This window comes from Nipponia nippon, unplaced genomic scaffold, assembly GCF_047370975.1.
Source record: "Nipponia nippon isolate SJK-2023a ecotype South Korea unplaced genomic scaffold, ASM4737097v1 scaffold_11, whole genome shotgun sequence".
NCBI classification, from domain to species: Eukaryota; Metazoa; Chordata; class Aves; order Pelecaniformes; family Threskiornithidae; genus Nipponia; species Nipponia nippon.
In genome coordinates this window covers 29454383-29475448 of record NW_028262302.1, presented here as the reverse complement: position 1 = coordinate 29475448, position 21066 = coordinate 29454383, and the positions used below count along the sequence as shown (strand labels likewise).

At 51.1% G+C, this 21066-nt stretch overlaps 2 protein-coding genes and 1 non-coding gene across 3 annotated transcripts; 2 read left to right on the top strand and 1 right to left on the bottom strand.

Annotated features, from left to right (window-relative positions):
* Positions 1-8305: 8305 nt before the first annotated feature.
* Positions 8306-8902, bottom strand: RPS29 (ribosomal protein S29). Its single transcript, XM_009472759.2, has 3 exons — positions 8744-8902; positions 8501-8600; positions 8306-8416 (listed from the first exon to the last, which is right to left on the bottom strand). The coding sequence occupies exons 1-3, from the start codon at positions 8803-8805 to the stop codon at positions 8408-8410; spliced, it is 171 nt and encodes a 56-aa protein (XP_009471034.1). The 5' UTR covers positions 8806-8902; the 3' UTR covers positions 8306-8407.
* Positions 8903-8997: 95 nt separating this feature from the next.
* Positions 8998-9297, top strand: LOC148056943 (signal recognition particle RNA). Its single transcript, XR_015702417.1, has one exon.
* Positions 9298-10163: 866 nt separating this feature from the next.
* On the top strand, positions 10164-19281 carry LRR1 (leucine rich repeat protein 1). Its single transcript, XM_087746922.1, has 4 exons — positions 10164-11029; positions 11123-11221; positions 15511-16238; positions 18816-19281. Exons 1-4 carry the CDS (start codon positions 10331-10333, stop codon positions 19066-19068), a joined length of 1779 nt encoding a protein of 592 aa, XP_087603048.1. The 5' UTR covers positions 10164-10330; the 3' UTR covers positions 19069-19281.
* Positions 19282-21066: the final 1785 nt, after the last annotated feature.

Sequence of the window (21066 nt, the reverse complement as noted above, 5' to 3'; positions counted from 1 at the left end):
AGTATTTCAGCTCCCCTTTCTACCCCCCTCAAAGACTTTTTTTGGTTTTAACTTCTTTTTTCTCAAAATCACAGGCCTGAGCCGGATGCAACTCCTCTGCAAACGCAGCAGGCCTGATTTCGATCCCTGCCACCACCTACCTCCCCTGCTGCTCAAAAAAGCAAGGAGCAACATGGTGCATATCCCAAAACAGCCCCCAGCAGGTCCCAGCAAGGGCTTCACAGCCTGACAAGCGCTCACCTGGAAAATCACAGGCAGGGGCACACACACACACAGGCGAGCGCAGGGCGATGCTCTGCCTCTGGGCAATTTCCAGCCACCGTGCGATTAATGGCACAGTGTGCCGCGGTGGCTGCGCCTCACCTATTGACCCCGGTGCCGCCTGTCCCACGGGAAGCACGCGTGGAAAACGTGCAGCTTTCCCTCCGAGGCGTATAAAATCGTCTGCTTCACAGGCTGCAAATACAACGTGCTCCCTCGAGGCACAAATACATTTTCCAAATTCTCACGCTTCCGGACTCATCTTAATGACGAGACTCTCCTGGACTCCGCTGTCAACAACGAGGCAGCGACCTGGAGGTAACTCAGCACAATATTATTTAAGACTTAACGCTGAGCATTTGGTGCGATAAAATGCTGTTCCAACTGATCTGCCCTCATAAGACGAAGACGTTGGAGAACGGCAGCAGCTCTGTTGCAGGTCTAGTCAGCGCTCTGAGCATCAGTGCCATTAGAAGGTATAAATATACAGAGGCTATTTGAGCTGAAATTATAATAAAATATTATACCTCGCTCAGCAAGCTGATGTCTAGAATACAGTGGAAATCCCGCTAACGGGGAAGACATCAATTTGATTTTTAAGTTTGTTTAAAGCAGTTTTAACACTAAGCAAGTAAACATTTTTAACTGAATAAATGGTTTTCAGTTTAGTCAAGGAGCATTCAGTGCATGTTGGCATAAATATTCAGTTATGGAAATTATTTGATTGAAATAGATTTTACATGCCATAAATAAACATTGTCTGTGATGAACACACGCTCCCAACAAGCAGCGCGAATTAGAGAGCCACTGATGCCTAATGCCAGTCTTTGAAAATGTTTTATTTAGAAGCACTTCTGCTCACTACACAGCCGGCCAAATCCCATCTGCCTGGGCTTTTCTAGATGTTCATCTCACCGCGTTCTTAAACGCCCGGAGCAGAAGCATGGCCGCACGGGCAGCGCGGTGGGTGCTGCACCCCCGTGCCCGGGGGGCTCGTCCAGGCGCTGGGCTGGGGCCGGTTTAGCAGAGGACTGTGCCAAAGGAGCAAACAAAACCATAAACGGGGAGCCCACGATATGTGAGAATTGCTGCGGGGCCAGCCTGCTCGGTGCTGGCCGCCTGCAGAAATCAGGGGTGAGAAATCTGCGTGTCTTACCAAAATCCGCCGTGGCTTCGGTGCCCACAGGGCTACGGCTGGATGCAGGCACGGGAGCGATGCTCCCCCCCAAGCAGAGCGCATCGTCCTGGCACTCAGCATAGCTTTTAGCCACATGAAGTGACGCACAGATGCAAGTTAGGCTTTTCCAAAATATATTTATGAATAAATGCCCTCAAGTTCAGGAGTATTTGTGGTGCCAGCCTGGATGGCAACAGCTCTGCACAATCTTGGAAAGAAGTAGATGAGCTCAGCATTAAGCTGGAGAAAATCAGGGATGACCTGACCGGGGATAAACAGCATTTTCTTGTTTTGCGTATCTTTTTAAGCTTTCTCTCCAAAATGACAGAATGTGCAGGACCAGAGCGTGAGGCTGGCAGTGAAGCTAAGCCCAAAGCTGAAAAGAAAAAAAAGAAAAAGGAAAAAAGGAAAAACAGAAAAAAGGAAAAAGGAAAAAAGGAAGGAAGAAAAAAGAAAAAAAGAAAAGGAAAAAAGGAGAAAAGGAGAAAGAAAAAAGAAAAAAGAAAAAAAGAAAAAATAAAAAAGAAAAAAAGAAAAAGAAAAAAGAAAAAAGAAAAAGAAAAAGAAAAAAAAAAAAAAAGAAAAAAGAAAAAGAAAAAGAAAAAGAAAAAAGAAAAAGAAAAAAGAAAAAGAAAAAAAAAGAAAGAAAAAAGAAAGAAAAAAAACACAAAGAGAAGGAAAGGAAAGGCAAGAACTGGAACTTTGGTTCTGATGTCACGCCTCTGACACCACCGCGGTCACACCGGACCCAGCAGGAGCGAGGAGAAGGGCAGAGCTGTGGGCTGCTCCCCAGTCCTGCTGTCCAGCACTGGTGCAGTAACAAGGATCCAAAGCACAGAGATTTCTTGAAAGCAAGCAAGCACGGGGCACCGGCAGGACAAACCGCACTCCCTGCCTGCTACAACTTATGGAGAAAAGCCACGTATTTCTGGATACAGCTGCGCAGGCACACCACGCTGCAGGACTGCGTCTCGCCCAAGACCTCACGACGGCGGCAAAACTACGGGCAGACTGTGCCATCTAGCTTCTATGCTCAGACACAGACTGCTACACTGGGTTTTCTTGCACACACCACTCGGCCCTGCACGCTGAAGCCGCCTGTGTCCGGGGACGGCAGAAACCCCCATAGCTTTGGAGCTGGAAATCTGTACTCTGCCGCAAGCCTCTCCCCGGCACAGACCGCGGGGTGGGTGGATGGAGAGTCTGGGTAAGACCCTGCCCAGAGTCGCTCTTGGAGAAAGCCTGCCCAGCGTTACACCAGAGCATCACCAAGTGCCATCACCAGTGATCTGCAGAGCTGGCGTGGGGTGACCCGCGGGCATACCACAGAGGAACATGTCCACAGCACCTTCACATGGGCAGTAATTGGACCTCATCCTGCGCCTGGACCAGACACCCCCCTGCACCTCTCCTGGTCCAAAGAAGGGCAGCGAGGCTGGGGCAGGGGCTGGAGCCCAAGGCTGGGGAGGAGCGGCTGGGGGAGCTGGGGGTGCTCAGCCTGGAGAAGAGGAGGCTGAGGGGAGCCCTCATCGCTCTCTGCAACTGCCTGAAAGGAGGCTGGAGCCGGGGGGGTCGGTCTCTTCTCCCCAGTAACAAGCGATGGGACGAGAGGGAACGGCCTCAAGCTGCGCCAGGGCAGGTTTAGGTTGGATATTAGGAAAAATTTCTTCACAGAGAGAGTGGTCAGGCATTGGAACAGGCTGCCCAGGGCAGTGGTGCAATCACAGTCCCTGCAAGTGTTCAAAAACCGTGTGGATGTGGTGCTTAGGGGCAGGGTTTAGAGGTGGACCAGGCAGTGAGGTTAACAGGTTGGGCTTGATGATCTCAGAGGTCCTTTCCAACCTTAACGATTCCATGATTCTACGGTTGACCCGATGTCGGGCAGACACAAGAGCCCGGGGCACTCAGAAAGCTGCATGTGGAGTAACAGCTCCCACCCTGCGCCCACTCCAAGCAACCACGACCAAACACCCTGTTTCTTCACAAACTGCCCAGGTCCCTTTCCCTCAGCTTGGGGCTGGAGCAATAGACAGCTTTAAGCTCAGCGTACTCCGCTCCGAGCATCGCCTGCAGCTGACACGTGCGAGAGCAGCCTCCAAGCCACCCCAGGTGGAGCTTCCTCCTTGTAGGAATTCAGTAATGTCAATATTAGGAATATGGACATCCCCGGAAAAGCTGCTGTCCCTGCTTCCACACATCTCAGGGTGCAGAAAGTGTTATCCCAATTCCACAGCTGGAGAACTGAACCCCATGGCAGGGGCTTGGGGAAGGGCAAGGAGCCGGATCCTGAGCCACGGGGATCCGCCTGGCTGGGCCGGGCACTCACCTCCAGACGCACCGAGTAGGAAAAGAGCCTGAGGATCCCCCCCGGCCCGGTCCCACAAGCCACCCGCTGCAATAAAGCGGATCTCAGGGAGTCAGAGCCCCGCTCTGCAGGCAGAAAGGCCATCACGAGGCGCAGGCTTCCACAGCACCTGAAGGAATTACACTTTTTTCCTATCCGAGCATGTCAGACAGCTTCATTCTTATAGCATAAGGATGAGTTTAAAAGCCAGTGTTTTACCCAAAGCCTTGCAAATTCCTCCCGGAGCCTCTGACAATCATAGATTTTATCTGGTGCATAATCCAATGCAATTTAGTGCTTTTTCCACAGTCCAAATCCCCTATAAACTCTATTTCAGCAATTAGAGGTTCATCTCTTTGAAAGCTGAGGCATCAGGATCTTTTACTTGGCTCCAAATAGGCAACATTATTTCCCTGCAGGAAAACACGTATTAGTTGTTCACTATTAATGCAAAGTCCTTGAAGAGTATTTTGATTTTACCTGTTCTTTAGGGGAATCAGCAGCTCTTTATAAACCATTTTGCTTCCAAATAAGTTTGAGCTTCACATCTGTGCACTTCAGAGTCTGTAACCATCAGCTTTAGGAAGAAACAAAATGCAATTTTCACGATGAGCTCAGGAAATTCAAGGGTTTGGCACCTAGTCTTCATTGTATATTGGGCAATAAATGCCTAGTTAAGGCGGCAATAAGGTAAAAAGGCATTACAGTTTGTACTACACCACCTTCCCGCTAGACTGAAAAGATGGGAGCAATAGAATAGGAAAAAGGCAAGAACGTTTAAAGCGTTTACAAAATTACAAGGTGACAATTGAGGTATTTTAATGTGTACAAAGTAATTCAAAAACATATTTTAGCTTTGTTTTCAAGTAGGAAGCTGCTTTCCAATTGCTATCCCTAGCTATTTGGTACCGAGGGGGTTTTTTACTGTTATTGTTTTCCATCAGGCAGATAACACAGAGGCTCTGGCGCTTGGCTCTCGGGAGCAGACCCTCAGCTGCTTTAGAGCAGCACAATTCACCGCCCTGCAACAGCACCCACACAGGGCAGAGAAGGAAGGTGCCCCAAAGCCCTCCCGCCATCAGAAAGGAGCTTTGCTCTGGGAAGAGGGAAGGCTATCCACAGCTCCCTACCGGACTTAGAATCATAGAATAGAATCACAGAATCGTTAAGGTTGGAAAAGACCCTTAAGATCATTGAGTCCAACCGTTAACCCAGCACTGCCAAGTCCATCACTATACCATGTCATCGAGCACCACGTCTATCCGTTCTTTAAATACCTCCAGGGATGAAGACTCAGCCCCTGCCCTGGGCAGCCTGTGCCAGTGCTTGACCACCCTTTCGGTGAAGAAGTTTTTCCTAATACCTAATCTAAATCTCCCCTGGCGCAGCTTGAGGCCGTTCCCTCTCGTCCCATCGCTTGTTACTGGGGAGAAGAGACCGACCCCCCCGGCTCCAGCCTCCTTTCAGGCAGTTGCAGAGAGCGATGAGGGCTCCCCTCAGCCTCCTCTTCTCCAGGCTGAGCCCCCCCAGCTCCCCCAGCCGCTCCTCCCCAGCCTTGGGCTCCAGCCCCTGCCCCAGCCTCGCTGCCCTGCTCTGGCCACGCTCCAGCCCCTCCATGGCCGCCTTGGGCTGAGGGGCCCAGCGCTGAGCACAGGATTCGAGGGGCGGCCTCACCAGTGCCCAGCGCAGGGGCACCATCACCTCCCTGCTCCTGCTGGCCACACTATTTTGTATCTTTACCCATTTTGTGTTTCTGAAATTTTATGCTACAGTCAGTCATTAAGAGGTATACGAAAAGGGCGTGGAGCAAAAATGAGAAGTATCTTTCATAGTAAGAAGAGGCACGACTGGTTAGCAGGTTCAGGCGTTGGCAAGCGCAGTGACCTACCATCTCCAACGCAAACCCTTGGCACGATTCTTCCCATTTCTCCCCAGTGTCAGAGGAAAAGCAGCTGAAAGCTCTCCAACACAAAGCCGGCATCGCATCCACTCCTTGTGTTTCAGGCTTCTGCCCAGTTAACCTTGTCCGCGGAGCCCAAGCAAGAGCTTAAGCGAGTGCTGCCAGCTCCTCTGCAGCTCCCCAGCAGCATTCACGGTGATTCACATCAGCTGCTGAGAAACCAGCTTTTGCACCGCAGCTCCCCGGCCTCTGCTGGGGATCAGGAGCAGCCAGCAGCAGACAAAGGTGACTGGTTTACTCGCTTTCTTGAAAAAGAATCTTTCTGCTTGTAGCATGGGTTAAAATAATGCTTAAGAACAAAAGACTTACTCTTCTCCACTAAGAATCCCCCTAACACAAGAAATTCAGTAATTGGTTAGAAAGGCAATTGGCATTTTCTGATTTTTCAGAGTCACGCTGAAGCCAAACAGATGCACCCCATTGGATTCAACTCTGCACATCAGCAGAAACTGGAAAAAAAAAAAAAATAATCACCAGAGGAACTAAATGGTTTATTTATTTATTTAGTGTAGAAGCTCACCTTTACACTGAAGAGTTTCCAGATAGGAACCAGGGCTTTAACCGTTTCTCAGAGAGGCAGGCCCGCCAGCATCCTCCAGCTGCAGCAGAGCTTGCCCTGCCCCAGCCAGAGCCCCCCAGCCACCCCAAGCCTGCACCCGTGCGCCACACCGGGCCGCCTCAGGCCGCAAGAGCAGCCGACAGGAACCGCTTGCTCGCCGTCACCCTCCCAGGCTACGGCAGGCACGCCGCGGCTGCCCGGCGCTGCCGCGCACGAGGGCGTTTTGAGACCCGGTGCGTTGTCAGAACGCAGAAAGCCTTGCAGGAATCTGTTCAGGCTAACGTCATTACCTCAAGGCAAAGGGAAGATGGAAACCCTCTGAGCAAGACAGCCCCATACAGTTACCTTTTAATTTCTGTATCAGCCTTTAACTAATTTATCCTATTTAGTATCCCAGGATTAGCCATTCTTTCCCTGTAGCTGCAAGTTTGGTCCCCTCGCAATGAAGCCACGGCAGCAGCTCTTCGGATGAGAATAACCTTTTCCCCCAGAGGTGGGCATTAACCCAGCTGCTGCTTGAACTCACATTTTCACATTTGTTTTGTGTTACTTCGCAAGTCTTTTTCCAAGTTTCATTAAATTAGTTTCAGATAATTGCTGACTGACCACAGCAGCACACGGCTCAGCGCGAGTTCACCCAGCCGGCTGGGGAAAAAGTGGCTCGCCAAGCCCGGTGCCGTGGCTGCCAGCCCGCGGCGTTGTCCCCACAGCCCTTCAGCTCTTGCTGCAAGCACACCTCGCATCCCTGCTCAGCTGCGGCACATCCCCGGGGCTTCCGCACGGGAAGCTCACCGACAGCCAAAAGCTGCGACATCAGGCACGCCTGCCTGCTTCTGGCAGCTCATGCCGAGCTCCCGCCCGCAGGATCCATCACATCCCTGCTTCCGTCACCGCAGAAACCAGAACGGGCTCCGTGACAGGGAGGCACTCGCCGAGGCCGAGGGGACAGTGCCCTCTCTGCGGCAGGAGGGAGGCCTTACCACCGCACGGAAGAAACGCTCCAGCCACCAGGCCAGCGTCTGGGTTTGTCCCCATTCCCTCCTCAACACCACCCCATCTCGTTCGGTTTCGTTCAATAACCAGTGGGAAAAAAAAAAAACCCTATTGGGGATTCCCAGACTGGAGGCAGAGCACTCAGCTGGAGGGGAATCCGCCCATTTGCCATTTCAGCCACCAGCAAAGCCTTCATCTCATCAGCAATCTCACAGGGCAGCGCGGGTTCAGCAGAGCTGCCCCAAAACCAGCCTGAAGGGCAGGACAGCACCCCACCACCTTTAATCCCTCAGAGGGAACTTGCTGCAGGCCTTTGGCACACCTGACAAGCGTGCCCTTGCCCAGCGCCCTGCAGTCCTCTCATACCACAGCCCTGAAGTGGGTGGAAACCTCAGAAAACGCCAGATGGAGCGGAAGGGCTGTGGGGCTCCAACCGTATTAGTTCACCTTCAGGGGAAGGGAGGAGGTTCGAGCTGCACGGCACATCCCACGTGGGCTCAGCAGGCAGCTGCGCTGTCCAGAGGCTGCACTGGCTCAGGATGCTGTCACCTTGTCTGGTTTTGACATCAGTTAACTTTCCCCACGGCTTCCCTAGAAGCACTAGACTGCCTCACAAGTGAGGAAGGCTTGGGCATGAAATCCTGGGTACAGCCCTGCACCGCAGACACGTTGCAACATCACCATTTTCTGTCCGCAGGTGCAGTTTGCCAGGATCTAAGCCGAGCAAGCCCGGCATTACTGGCAGCTGCACACCAGCAGGCTGGCCAGCCATTCACCGCCATTTTACACGGACCATTCTACCGCCCTGCTTGCAAACCTGAAGGCTGTGGCATGGTACAAGCATCAGCGCTCTTGAAACCGCCTGGTTCTGTGTGGGAAAGCTAAGGACACCAGGGCAGGCTTGTTTGGGCCTGTCCCCAGCGCAGCACCCACCCCTCCAGCAGCGCCGTGAGGAAGGGGAAGCCCCACAGCCACTGCAACCTTTACAAAAGGCAAACGCACGCAGGTCAGTCGGGTAGGGAGACTATTTATTAAATAGGGCTGCGCCGAGATGCTGCCGATGCGTCGGGGAGGCCCCGGGAACTGCTGGCGACAGCCTCATCCTCCCGGTGCTCAGTCCAGCTGCAAGAGAAGGAGAAAGGCGAGAGGCGTCAGCGGGGAAGGGCACAGCCGCCCCTCCCGCGCAGCCCTGGGGCCGGCGCTCACCTTAATGAAGCCGATGTCCTTGGCGTACTGGCGGAAGCACTGCCGGCACATGTTCAGGCCGTACTTGCGGATGAGGCCGTGGCGGTTGGAGCAGACGCGGCTGTGAGGGGAGAAGAGAGCAAGGCCGGTCAGGGCGGGTAATGGCGGCGCGGGGTAGGGGGGAGAGGGGACACGGAGCGAGGGGGATGCCGCGGCCCAGGGGGCCCGACAGCCGCCCAGACGGCCCCCGCGGCGGGCACCGACCAGGAGCGGGAGCCCTGGCCGAACTTCCTGGGGTGGCTCCAGTAGAGCTGCTGGTGGCCCATGCTGCCTGCGGCGCGCCTAGGCGGGAGAGGAAGATGGCGGCCGGCGCATGCGCTAATCAACGCTGCCCCGCATCCCGGCCTGCACCGCGGCGCGCCCGCCCGCCTGCGCAGAGCGGCCCCGCTCCCCCGCCCCCCCGCGGCGTGACGTCAGCGCCGTGACGGCAGTAGAGGCAGCAGCGCGCTGTTATCAGCGCCGGGCGCGGTGGCGCACGCCTGTAGTCCCAGCTACTCGGGAGGCTGAGCCCGCCGGATCGCTTGAGCCCAGGAGTTCTGGGCTGCAGTGCGCTATGCCGAGCGGGCGTCCGCGCTAAGGCCGGCATCAATATGGTGAGCCCCGGGGAGCCGGGGGACACCAGGTTGACTAAGGAGGGGTGAACCGGCCCAGGTCGGAGACGGAGCAGGTCAAAGCTCCCGTGCCGGTCAGTAGCGGGATCGCGCCTGTGAATAGCCACTGCAGCGTAGCCTGGGCAACACAGAGAGACGCGGGCTCCTTTTGGGCCACCCGCCCACCGACCCCGCTCGCCTTTTGCCCCGCGAGACACCCCCCCCCCGCGCCTCTACCGCCCCCTGCCGCCGCGCGGCGGCAGCGCGGATCCGCGCGCGCCGCACCGCCCCCTGCTGGCCGCCGCCGGCACCCGCGCCGTGGGCGCGAGCTCAGGCTGCGGGGGAAAAATTTAAGTTACAGAGCACATTTTAAAGCCCGAGCGCTGTCCCTGGAGAATAAATGCGGAAAGCCAATCCTGAGAGGACTCACTGACTTTTTTTCCTCAGGGAACAGCGCGCACAGGAGCCCTGGCTTCCACCCGGCCCGCGCCTTCCGGCCCGTCAATCCGTCACATTCATCGGCATTATTCCCATTTCTGCTGCGCCCCCGCTGAAAGCAACGCTTCCCAGATGCTGAAATTCCGCTATTGGAGATTCCCAGCCTGTCCTGTCTCTACCAATCCACTTTTACATCGTGAATTCTTTAAGTTTTCAAATTTTTTCACTTTATTGACTTCCTCCGTTATTTTGGTAACGAGTTTTTCATAAGGCCCCAGGTTCTCCTGTTGTTAAGGCGTCTGAGCTACCGTTACCCGAGCAGGCGGAGGATAAAGGGCGGTGCTGGCACCTAAATCAACCAAACGGCAACCGCGCGGCACAGCGGGCGAGCGTGGCTTTTCGCCCAAGCGTGGTTTCCAAACGCCCGCGGCTCCCGGTTCGGGCGGCGTCAGCTGAGCCTCCTGTAGCAGCACACCCACGCTCCCGCCCCGCCGCACTGGGGACAGGCGGCTGTCGCCGAGGCGATGCTCTGTCACGGGCAGTCGCGTCTGGCGCTGGGCACAACTTCAGAGGGAGCGCCGGTACTTTTGTAAATGAAGACGCAGAAGGATTTGTTGTAAAACTTGTATTTCTCTGTTACATACCACAATGGTAGAAATTGCCCCATGATGCTGGACCTGCGGCACAGAGCCGCTCGCCCCGGTGAGCAGCCGTGTCCCGCCACCGAGGCCGGGCAAAGCGCCTGCCCTGTCCCGTGCCCCTCATGCCCCGGCCTGGGCTCTTGACACCCGTGTGGCACCAGCTGTCGGCCCCTGCTCGCCCAGGGCCATCAGGGACCAGCGAGGCCGCAGGGGTGCTCCCCCGTGTCCCCTCACACCCGCCCTCCCCTCGGCTCCCCCGTGTCGCCTCACACCCGCCCTCCCCACGCTTCCCTCCGTGTCCCCTCACGCCCGTCGCCGCCCTCCGCCCTTCCCGCCAAGCCGAGCCGAGCGAGCGCCTCCTGCCGGCGGCGCCGCCGCACATCCCCGCGCTGAGGGCCCCTCGCCCGGGCTGCCCGCGGCTGCCGGCGGTGCCGCCAGCGCCGCCCTCCCTTCCCGCCCTGCGAGCCCTTCCGCCGGGCGGCTCCGCTCCCCTCGGCCGGCGGCGGGCGGGAGCGACGGGAGCCAGGCATCGCGGCGGCCGCCTGTGCGCGGAGAGCGCGGGAGGCCCCCGGGCGGCGCCGCGCCGCGCCGCCCCTGAGCGGGGCCGTGAGTCGGCGGCGGGGCGGGAGGCGATGCGGCTGCAGTGCGAGGTGGAGGTGGTCAGCCGGCTCCTGCCCACCTGCGGGCTGCGGGGCCGCGGCCGCGGCACCAGGGCGCTCCTCTCGCTCGGCCGCCCGCCCGGACGGGAGCGGGGCGGCGGCGGCGGCGGCGTTTACCTCATGGTGTGCACGGCGCGGGACCGGGTCGGCGCTCGCTACAAGGTGGGGACGGCGGCGCCGGGGCGGGGGGGAGCCGGGAGCGGGGCGGGTCCCCCCGTCCCGCCGCGGTTGCTGAGCTCCCGCTGTGCCCCGCAGGTGCAGGAGAACATCGAGCGGTTCTTCACCCGCTTCGTGGAGGAGGGCAAGGCCACCGTGCGCCTCCGGGAGCCCGCCGTGGACGTCTGCCTCAGCAAGGTGGGTGCCGGGGCCGCGGCTGGCGGCTGGGGACACCGATGAGGAACGGGTGCCCTGCTCGAAACCGAGCGGCGTGTGGAGGCGGCCGGGGCGCTGGCCGGGCCCCCGAGGGTCCCCAGGCCGGCTGCCTGGGCTCCGTCCGGCAAATGGCAGGCTGTGCGGCCGAGTCTTGCCTTAACAGTCGTCTTTGTGCCCCAGCTTTGGCATAGGAGATGTAAGCGAGGCAGCATGGAGGAGCTCGGCTTTGTATGTCCTCAGCAGGCTACAGCAAAAGGGGAAATGTAAGGGAGCTCACTCTTTCTGCCAGCAAGGCTGAGCCCAGCTTCCTCGCTGGGCTGTGTTCGGATTCTCCCTTCTTCTGCTCCCTCTGGAGAAACAGCAGGAAAAGTCCGTTTTTCATGTGGTTCTTTGTCGCTTGTTCAGAGACAAACAACTTTTTTCCTCTCTCTGATACAATATCTTGTTCTTTGGGCCGTAAATTCTATGAAAGTTATTGGTTATAGTCTTTTTAATTAAAAAAAATGGAGAATACTCTTCTCTTAGTGGACAAGCAACGTGCCCACTGTGGTTTTCAAAGCTGGAGAGACGTGGTATGGATCAGCGGTACAGCCAGCATCTCGCCTTAATGCTTAGGTGGTAGTAGGACTCACCAGTGTATTTATTTGTAGTTCATAGGCTATTTGGAAGCTGTAAAGTGTTTTTAATAACGCTAAACTCACCAAAAAAAATCACATATTAACGTTCAACTTTTATGTTGTTGATTTTTTTTTTCTGTGCCTCTTCCAGTAATCTTTTGTAGCCTTGTAGAAGAGGAAAGCGGGACAGCTTTTCTAAAACTTCAGAGTCAGGATGTGTAAATAAAAGCAAATAATATTGATTGCCTGTTTGGAAAATCATTTTGATTTTCTGTTGCAACTGTGATTCTTTGGCCTGAAGGAGATCCTTTAATAATTTCAGTGATCTCAGACTGAGCAGCTGTAATCGTGAGCGGTGAAGCTTACTCCTTCACAAGCAGAATGCTTTCTCAAAGGGCCTGCCTAAGGAGAAGTGCACAGGGGGTGTTTAAACTGCAGCTGCGACGGGCACTGACAACAGTCTTGCTGGAGTGGAGCGGAGCTCGGGGCAGGCTGCAAGGTCTGCTGGAGAAACAAGATGAATGAATCTGTACTCAAGACGGTGACTTACTGAAAAGACAACAAATATGACTCAGCAAGAAAGAAAAAGCACTTACTGTATTGGGAATAAGACCGGTAACTGAGTATAAGCCTGAATATAGTTGTGGTAGCCCAAAATTTTGCAGAATGTGCACAGTGCTATGGTGAACTGGAAATACCTTGTCTGTGCAAGAGTGAAGGCTGTGGTGGTAAGGAAGGCAGCCTTAATTTGATGAAGAGAGAAGTTCACATTACAGGGTTAAATATAAAAGAAGTAGTGTGTGCCCAAATCCAATTCATTTTTTTCTTGTCAGAAGCAAATGTGCTCTGTATCTTGCAAAAAAGAAAACTCACGTGTGTTGCGTTAGATCTGAAATGTCTACATCCTTTACTCGGAGCGTTTCTGCTGAAGTGTGAGAAGTCAAAAAGTTTGCCTTGGAACAAAGGTAGAAAAGCAGGCCTGTTGTAAGGGGATCTCCTAGTCGTGTAAAATTAGAGAGGAAAGGTCTGTGTTTTAGTGCTACAAGATCTAATTTAGACCCTTTATAGGGCCTGTAAGGGAACTGTGTGACAGACATTCTTTCAGTGTGGGTAGTAATTTAGTTAAGAACTACATCTGTTGTTTTCTATATGAGAAGGTAGTCCACGACGTTGTTAGACTGAGAAGTCTCAACCGAATCTAATGAAATGGGAGTTAGAATAATGACCCGAGTTCCCCCAAGGAGGCTAGATCCTCACTCCCCATTTTTAGCGTAAGGCTTGCCCTCATGCTGTCAAGCTCCAGGAACAAATCCACAAAATTCTTCCAAAGCCAGTGATACTACATATTCCTCTTAAATGCTCCAAATCCGGAAACCCAATTTAAGATGATTGGTAACTTTTCTGTAGTGTTTCTGCTAGTCCTTCATAATTTTATTACAGAAAGGCTTCTTAACTCTCAAAGATGGACAAAAGCTTTGTAGAAAAGAGATTTCCAGGTATGACTATACTGATTTCTTGCTAGAAAGGTTGGACCCGATGATCCTCGAGGTCCCTTCCAACCTGGTGTTCGGTGCTTCTATGATTGCATGCAACTACCATGCAAATCCCCACTCTTTGTGCTCTGCCAGGCGGTGTGATCTGCTGCATTCAGCCACATCAGAAATTAAGTTGAGAAACATTGGTCTGGAGCATTCAGCCCTGGAGCGAAAATAATAAAGTCACTGTGGGTTTCTTTTTTTCCTTCAGCAAGCCTGTGCCTGCTGCACTGCACGCAAGGTCTGAAATCCATGTAATCTCTGATTGCCTTGTCATCATTCATTTAGTTCTGAAACAAGGGACTTGTAAGGCATCAACGCAGATTAACTTCTTTTCCCAACATCTTGTCTGTGGTTGACGCTTCAGACTTGGGGCAGAAAATTGTGCCCTGAGCTCTTCCAACTAATCGTTTGCTTTCTTTCTTAGATGTGTCTTATTATTTTTCTCAACATACTCAAGGTTTCTCAACAACAAGGTTTACAGGTACTACATTGCCTTTGCGAAGGTATTGTGAAGGAAATTTGTCTCAAGGATCCAGAACACAAAGCACTTTTGTTTTGAAGTCACGTGAACAGCCCATAAACTTATTCTTAACAACCTAGAACTTTTGGCTACGAGAAACAGGTATCTGTTGTGTCTCACGCTTTGAGATCAAAGAAATATTGCCTGTAACTCAATTCTAAGGTATAGTTACACATTTTACTTGGTCTTTACAGATGTGGAGGACTTTTTCTCCTTACTCCCAAATTTAGTGAGCTATTTATTACCCTCGGAAACATGACAAATCTGCCTGTAGTTAGGGGGAGTGCCATAGCTAAGTGGTTTAGATAATGAATGTTGGTAGTCTTGGATAGAAAGGTTTTTGGCATGCAACTTCCCCACCTCTGGAGGGTATCACATCAGGAGCTGAAAGAATAGATGTGCATGGGATGCTTAAGGAGAACAATCATTTTAGGTTACCGATGCAGTCAAATATGTTTGACCTTTATCGTCTTTATTTATATCACATTAGCATCCAGAAGTCTGCAAGATCATTGCTCTGTTGTGCTAGATGCTTAGAGCATATTACGTAAGCTAGTTCTGGACACTCTAGAATTTGGCATAAACAAATACATTGAGGAGCAAAATTGTCTTTCAGGTGCAGAAATGGGTGTCGTTAGGCTTGGGCAAGTTACAGCTGGGAACAGAGCGCAAACCTCTCGGCTCTGACAGCCATGCCAAAACTCCCAAGTTTGTTCTTTCCTGCAATGAGAGATTACTTTTACTTGTATGGATGCATCACACTTTTTATTTTATGATTCACTTTATAGCTTAGTGTCTGTCAGCTGCACGTCAGCTTGAGTAGAGACTTGCTGGGAAATTTAGAAGAGAAACATTTGGTCACCCTGTTATTCATAAAATTTAATTGTATCATTACAACAAATGTATCACAGCTTTCTTGACCTTTATTTAAAATACAGGTCATCTGATACTCCATTAATGTGGCTCTCTGTCCGTACTGCCATTATATGATATCCCACCTAAAGCAAAATCAGTCGATTGTTGGCAGAAGGACTGCAAATAATTATCCTCGTTTGATGCTGGCACAACCAACCAGAGCTGTGTGTAACCAGAAGCACTTACTTAACCCGCCTTGAAGCTTTCCACCTTCCTTTATGTTAAGTTTAACCTCACCTTCCATCCTTTCCCTTCCTCGCAACTTTCAGAAATGATTGCCTCAAGATTTAGATCTCTGATTTCCCCGTGTGTGTTTTTATAAGCTGTCCCTTTATCATCTTGCAGGTTAGGAGGAAGATCAGGTGCATCGGGCTTTTTTTCTGTACTTTATTTTCAGCTGCGAATTCAGTGCTTTGTTCCTTTTCTGAGTAATGCAACGCAGTTTGTTTGATCTAGATTATTCAGAGAGGTTGTAACTTCTCATTCAAATTGCATGCCATTTGTTCTTAAATACTGTAAACAGCACGTCAACCTAATAAGCCGGAGTTGTTTCCCTTTCCCATTGCATTGCCCTGCTGAGTTAGTATTTCCTGACGCATGTACAAAATAGTTCAGAAAGCGTTAGTACAAATGAGCACAAGAATAATGAACTTTTAATTCCACATTTGTGTTTTCCTGTAGGCAAATGCCAGCAATTTAAAGAATTTCCTTTCAGCTGTGAGACTGGCTCACCAAGGAACCGACATAGGAGCTCTCCCGCTCTCAGCTCTGGTACCAGCAAAGACCTCGGAAGTTGAAAAACCTAAGACAAAAATGATCATAACTTCAAGAAGGGACTATCCTCTCACCAAAAACTTTCCTTACTCCCTCGAACATCTCCAAGCCTCGTACTGCAAACTTGCTCGGATCGACATGCGTGTGCTTTGTTTGAAGAAACTCCGAAAACTAGACCTAAGTCATAATCATATTAAGCAGCTGCCAGCTACTATTGGTGACCTGATCTGTCTTCAGGAGCTTAATTTGCATGACAATCACCTGGAGTCGTTCAGTGGGGCTCTGTGCAACTCCACCCTTCAGAAATCTCTTCAGTTCTTGGACCTCAGCCAAAACAAAATTAAAGCACTTCCAATTCAGTTTTGCCAGCTGCGAGAACTCGTTAATTTAAAGCTCGATGACAATGAGTTGATTAGGTTGCCATTCAAGATTGGCCAGTTAGATCATCTACGCTTTCTGTCAGCAGCTCGAAACAAACTTCCTTTCTTGCCCAGTGATTTTAGGAAACTCTGTCTTGAGAACTTGGATCTCTTTGGAAATCCTTTTGAACAGCCTAATCCGCTTGTTCCCAACATACAACTGAAAATACCATTGACTTTATTAGAGTGCGCTGCAAGAGCAACCCTAAATTACAGGTAAGAGTAGCACGATGGGTACGCATTGCACCTACGCCGTTTCAAACCTGTCGAGTCTGAACTTTCCTGGCTTTTTTTTTTTTTTCCTGTCAGTGGCTATTGCTCTTCACCTATGAAAAATCGTAAGGCTAAAGTTGCTTTGAATTCCACTTGCAAAATCATCCCTTTGTTATACAGGATAACGCAGTAAATTGGTGACTTGGAAGCATTTAGAGAAAGCTATAGGTTGAAATGTTTTTATCCACAAAATGGGGGCACCGTAACAGAATATTCTTGCCCAACCATGGGAAAAGAGAATCAGTTCTACAACCCTGAACCACTTCTGGCATTTTGTGTTGAGGAGCTTACATGACAGTGGATTTTGTGGCACCGATCATATATTGTGCTGGGCTCTAGCTTGGAAATTGCTTTCAAACATGGTTGCCCTTCATCTTGTGTTCACATTAAAGTACACTAAAACTGTAATACCCGTTAGCCTTTCGCTATCCCTTCCCGTGTGAGAATAGTGCGTTGGCAAAAGGTTACCTTCTGCCGTGCAGCTCCTCGTTACGGACACGGAGCGGTCTGCCTCTGCTTGAGGTGGGGCCTTACACAAGCTGAGCAGTGTTAGAGCGGTACCGCGAGGCGGCTTCTCAGAGCGTGAGCGTCGTGCTGTAGTTGGCATTACCTACTGCAGCCTTCTCCCTGCCTTAGGTGTTCCTTCAGCTGTTAATTTCCTTTGGTGTTGGAGTGAGGGTGTTCTGTATTAGGCAGAGAAGCCCAGTTCTGAGGTAATTTTAAAATTACTATTTCGCCAAGCAAACGTCGTCCTTGCCAGGCTGCTGTTTGTTATGAGTTTCCTCCCCTTCCCCCACACCGCTTACACAGGCCTGCCTGCGTGCCGCTGCCTGTGATCCTTCCAGTACCAGCTGCTGCTACTCCCACCCTGTTCTGGGTGGAAAAGGGAGCAAGAAGATGGAAAAGAGTCACGGGTACAGAAAGGGGGTGAGAGACAGATTTGAAGTGTTCCTAATCTACACTCAGTGCCCGTTCCTGCCCTGGGGGTGGGGAGCGCCCCGTAAACCTGGGTTAGTTGCTCAGAAGTCTGTGCTAAAGGTGTCCACAGGCACGCGGGGCACACCCTGGAAATGAGCTGAGCAACCAAATGTTCCGGTTCAACTCTTATCCACTTCTGACCTTGCTGATTTTATTAGAGTAATTATAGTCCACGTGTCTCCTTTCCCAACTTTATATAAATTGCAGTGGTTTTGCTATGAATCTTAAGGCATGTTTTTTTCTAGACTATAATCCCTCAACACGGGTCAGATTTGGGTTCTCAGTTACATTACCGGAGTACCTAAGGATACCTGGTCATTAACCTAGCCCCTGGCCCCCATGCAGCAGGCTTTAAAAAAATCAGCGTCACACAGAACAAAAAAGGCTCCAGGAGTCTCAGTGAGACAGGGGGCAGTGGAAACAGTCCCCTTGCCCACGGGTCTGTGGTTATTAGGAGACGGCATTGGTCAGGGTGGTCCTGAGTCTCTTAAATGGAAAAATCTAACAAGTGGGCAACAGACATTCTGTCTGACGTTCACTGGAGGTGAGAATTAACAAAGAGAGAGAAACAGGAGTGATGATGGGCTGTGAAAACCTCGAGAAAGGAAGAAAACAGGAGGGAAGACTCGAAAGCAGGTACCAGAGCTGTGATTACGCTTGTCCTGACCGGAAAAAAGGATGTCCCGAAATTGAGGTGGTGAAAAAAAAACCCACAGGAGTCTTAGCTATGTGAATGATGGTACGTAGAAGGAATTGGGAAATATGTAGGTGTAGTCGGGATGTGAGTCAGTGAGACCTATTCTGTGAGTCTTGAGTGACAGCTGGGCACCGGTGATACCCACACTTTGAAGTTAACTCAACAAAGTACTACAGGGAAATTATTAATTTTGTACCCCAAACACAATGCCACTCTGCTGCGAATTTAAAAAGAAGCCATTCTTGTTCCTGTCACTGAATGTCATTATTGACATGATGGATGAAAAGAGCGGTATATCAAGAGAATCTTAATTTGTTGTCTGCAATGTAGTACTGCTGTAAAAAGGCTCATCTTATCTCCCGTTTCCTCTGGATATGGTGGTTTTATGCTACTACACGTTAAGAGAGTGAGGAGTAAATTGTGGGTGCCTTATCAGGCCAGGATGAAATACAGTGACCTTCCTGTCCAATGTGAGGGAAGAGCAGATATTTGCCCAGTTGTCTCATTATTTTTAATCTTCTTTTAAATTCTCTAATTCTCTCTCGCTGCGATACAGGCTGTTACGATTTGTGTGAACTCCCTCGTTCTTGTTGCAGCGTCTTCTGGAGTTCAGGTCCTTGGTACTCAGGGGTCAGTCACGTGGTTGCATGTTTTTAGTGACTGTCTTGGAAAGTGGCGTTTAATTCCTAACCAGTCCAGTATTGCAAGTGGCAAAATTTCAGATTTGCCTTGCCTATGATCTCGGAAAGGCGCTTCTTCCAACTGGTGCATATGGCCTGTCACTGTGTTTGAGTGACACTGGTTAATTTTGTAGTCAATTCACGCTTACTCCTCTTGTTCAACAGAATCCCTTATGGTTGTCATCTCCTTCCTTCCCACCTCTGTGAAGATCTGGAAGTGGCTAAAACATGCCAGTGCGGAAGTGCCTGTCTGAGCAGCTTCATTCAGATCACGGTGACCATGAATCTCCACCACGTAGCACACACCGTGGTCCTCGTGGATAACATGGGAGGTACGGAAGCACCCATCATCTGCTACTTCTGTTCTCTAGACTGCTATTCCCAGTTCCTGGATAGGTACCTGCAGAGTAACGGGTGACCATCATCGGGCGCAAAAGCTCTGCCTGAAGTTCTGTCCAGTGACGGAAGAGCCTGAAATTGTTTTCTGCTGCTGACGTAGGGCATTTGCCGCCGATAGCAAATGTCAGTCTTGCAGTGGGGGGCACTGTCAGCCCGATCTGGTGGCCTGACTCTGTTCCTCCACCACTAGAATCTCTCTTTGGTTGGAATAAAAAGCGATGCTTAGCCTGAATGAATCTTCCTTAGAATGTATTTTGCTTTCTTTTCCCTATTACTGTGACTTTGTTCGGAGTATCACAACAGTTTTCTTTGTTTTGTGGTGTAAGTGGTTTCTTCTTGCTAGGAGAAGGAAGGTGAGCGTATATCAAACTGCTTTGCGTGCTTACACTTGAGGCTCTGAACTCTGCCTACAGAAGACAACTGCGTTGACTTTATCCCTGGACTGGACTCCTCCCGACTTCTTTACTGTAGAGCAACTTGGTAGGCTGCTATGGGAAGACGTTACGGTGTGAGCAGTTCAAAACTGATCACGTAATTCCAGGTGCTTCTTTTTAAAAAGTTCTGTTACAGCGTTCTCACTTCAAGCAGGGACCAGCATTGCTGGTTTTTTACCAGAGGAAATGTTTTGGGTTTTCTCTCTTTGTTATGCAAGAAATGCCTTTTTCTAAATATGTGACCTAAACTTTGTTTCTTAACTCTCACATTTTCAAGATTCTTGAATTGTTCACTGTGTCGACTTATTAAATTTTGAAACCCTTCCATGCACACGTGAATTGTGTTTCCTCTAAGGAGTTTTTCACCCAGTGTATTCTAGGGATTAGCTGCCGGCCCTTTTCCTGGTGAAGATACCGAAATACTTGAGAGTATCCACCCCCTTACTGCACATCTTGTCAGCTGGTCCCTGGCCGGGGTATTGACACAGCATGGAACAAAAATCCCTTGAGAAGTCTTTAGGCATCCCATGCCCGGGAGCACGTGATGGCTTGGAGGGAGCAGGTTACGCTGTTGGTTTTGAAGCAGTACTGACTGCCCAGGTGTGCATTACACATTTCGCATCCCTTCAGGTCACAGAAAAACACACCACTGTGGCAATTTTATGTAGTTTCAGTGGGAAAACAAGACATCTGTAGTCGCTGAGTGCAGAACTGACCTAGACTGGGCTTCAAGTGACAGCTAGGTGTGAGGAGCAGCCTGAAAGGCGGCAGCAGGCTTTGGAAGAAGGTACTGGCTCGCAGGTATCACTTAATGTCTCCTATGTGAGCACAACCTTCATCCACGTTTTAAAAATCATCAGTTTCCAACTCTTCGCTAATCCGAGACATTCACAGCAGAAATAAATACTGAAGCACTCCTACTGAAGGGCTTTGCTCTGACAAGGCCAAGAGACACATTTTCCTGAGGAAAAGGAACCTTTATTCTAGCAATACCATGTCATTAAAACTTCCTGCTGTCAAAATAACTTGACTGTGTTCTCTTCATACAGTATTTGTAACGCAGTAACTTTTCAGCAACGACAGGAAGATTTGGATGAATCATTCCTTCTACGTTGCTCTTCAACTACAGAGAACTTGTGAAGGAGGAAGCCAAGTGTGCCTGTTTACCTCAACACCGATCTTCAGAAAGCACTGCAGAGCTAACCCTGGGAGGTTTTAAATAGTCATATGCTAATGCTGCTGTAAAGGGAGAGAGATCTCATCCTGATTGCAGCAGCCTGAAGATTACTCATTTGGAAAAATACCTTCTAGGTGGAGCGCTGCATGATTAAGAGGCGGCAAGTGGAGCAGACACAGAAATTTGGCCTCCTGTGGGACTCCTCAGGCATTTTAGCTGCAGATGTGTGGGTGTCTGCAGTGGCTGAGCGCCTTCCAGGGGAGCCAGCTGTGCTGGGCGGAGGAGGGAACCACACCTGCGTGGCGCAGGATGCGAGCAGCCCGCGAGCGAGGGCTAGGCTGCGGAGTCCTGCCCAAGCCCTGCTGTGCTGGGAGAGGGGATCGGCTGGGGGGTTAAAGGCCAACGT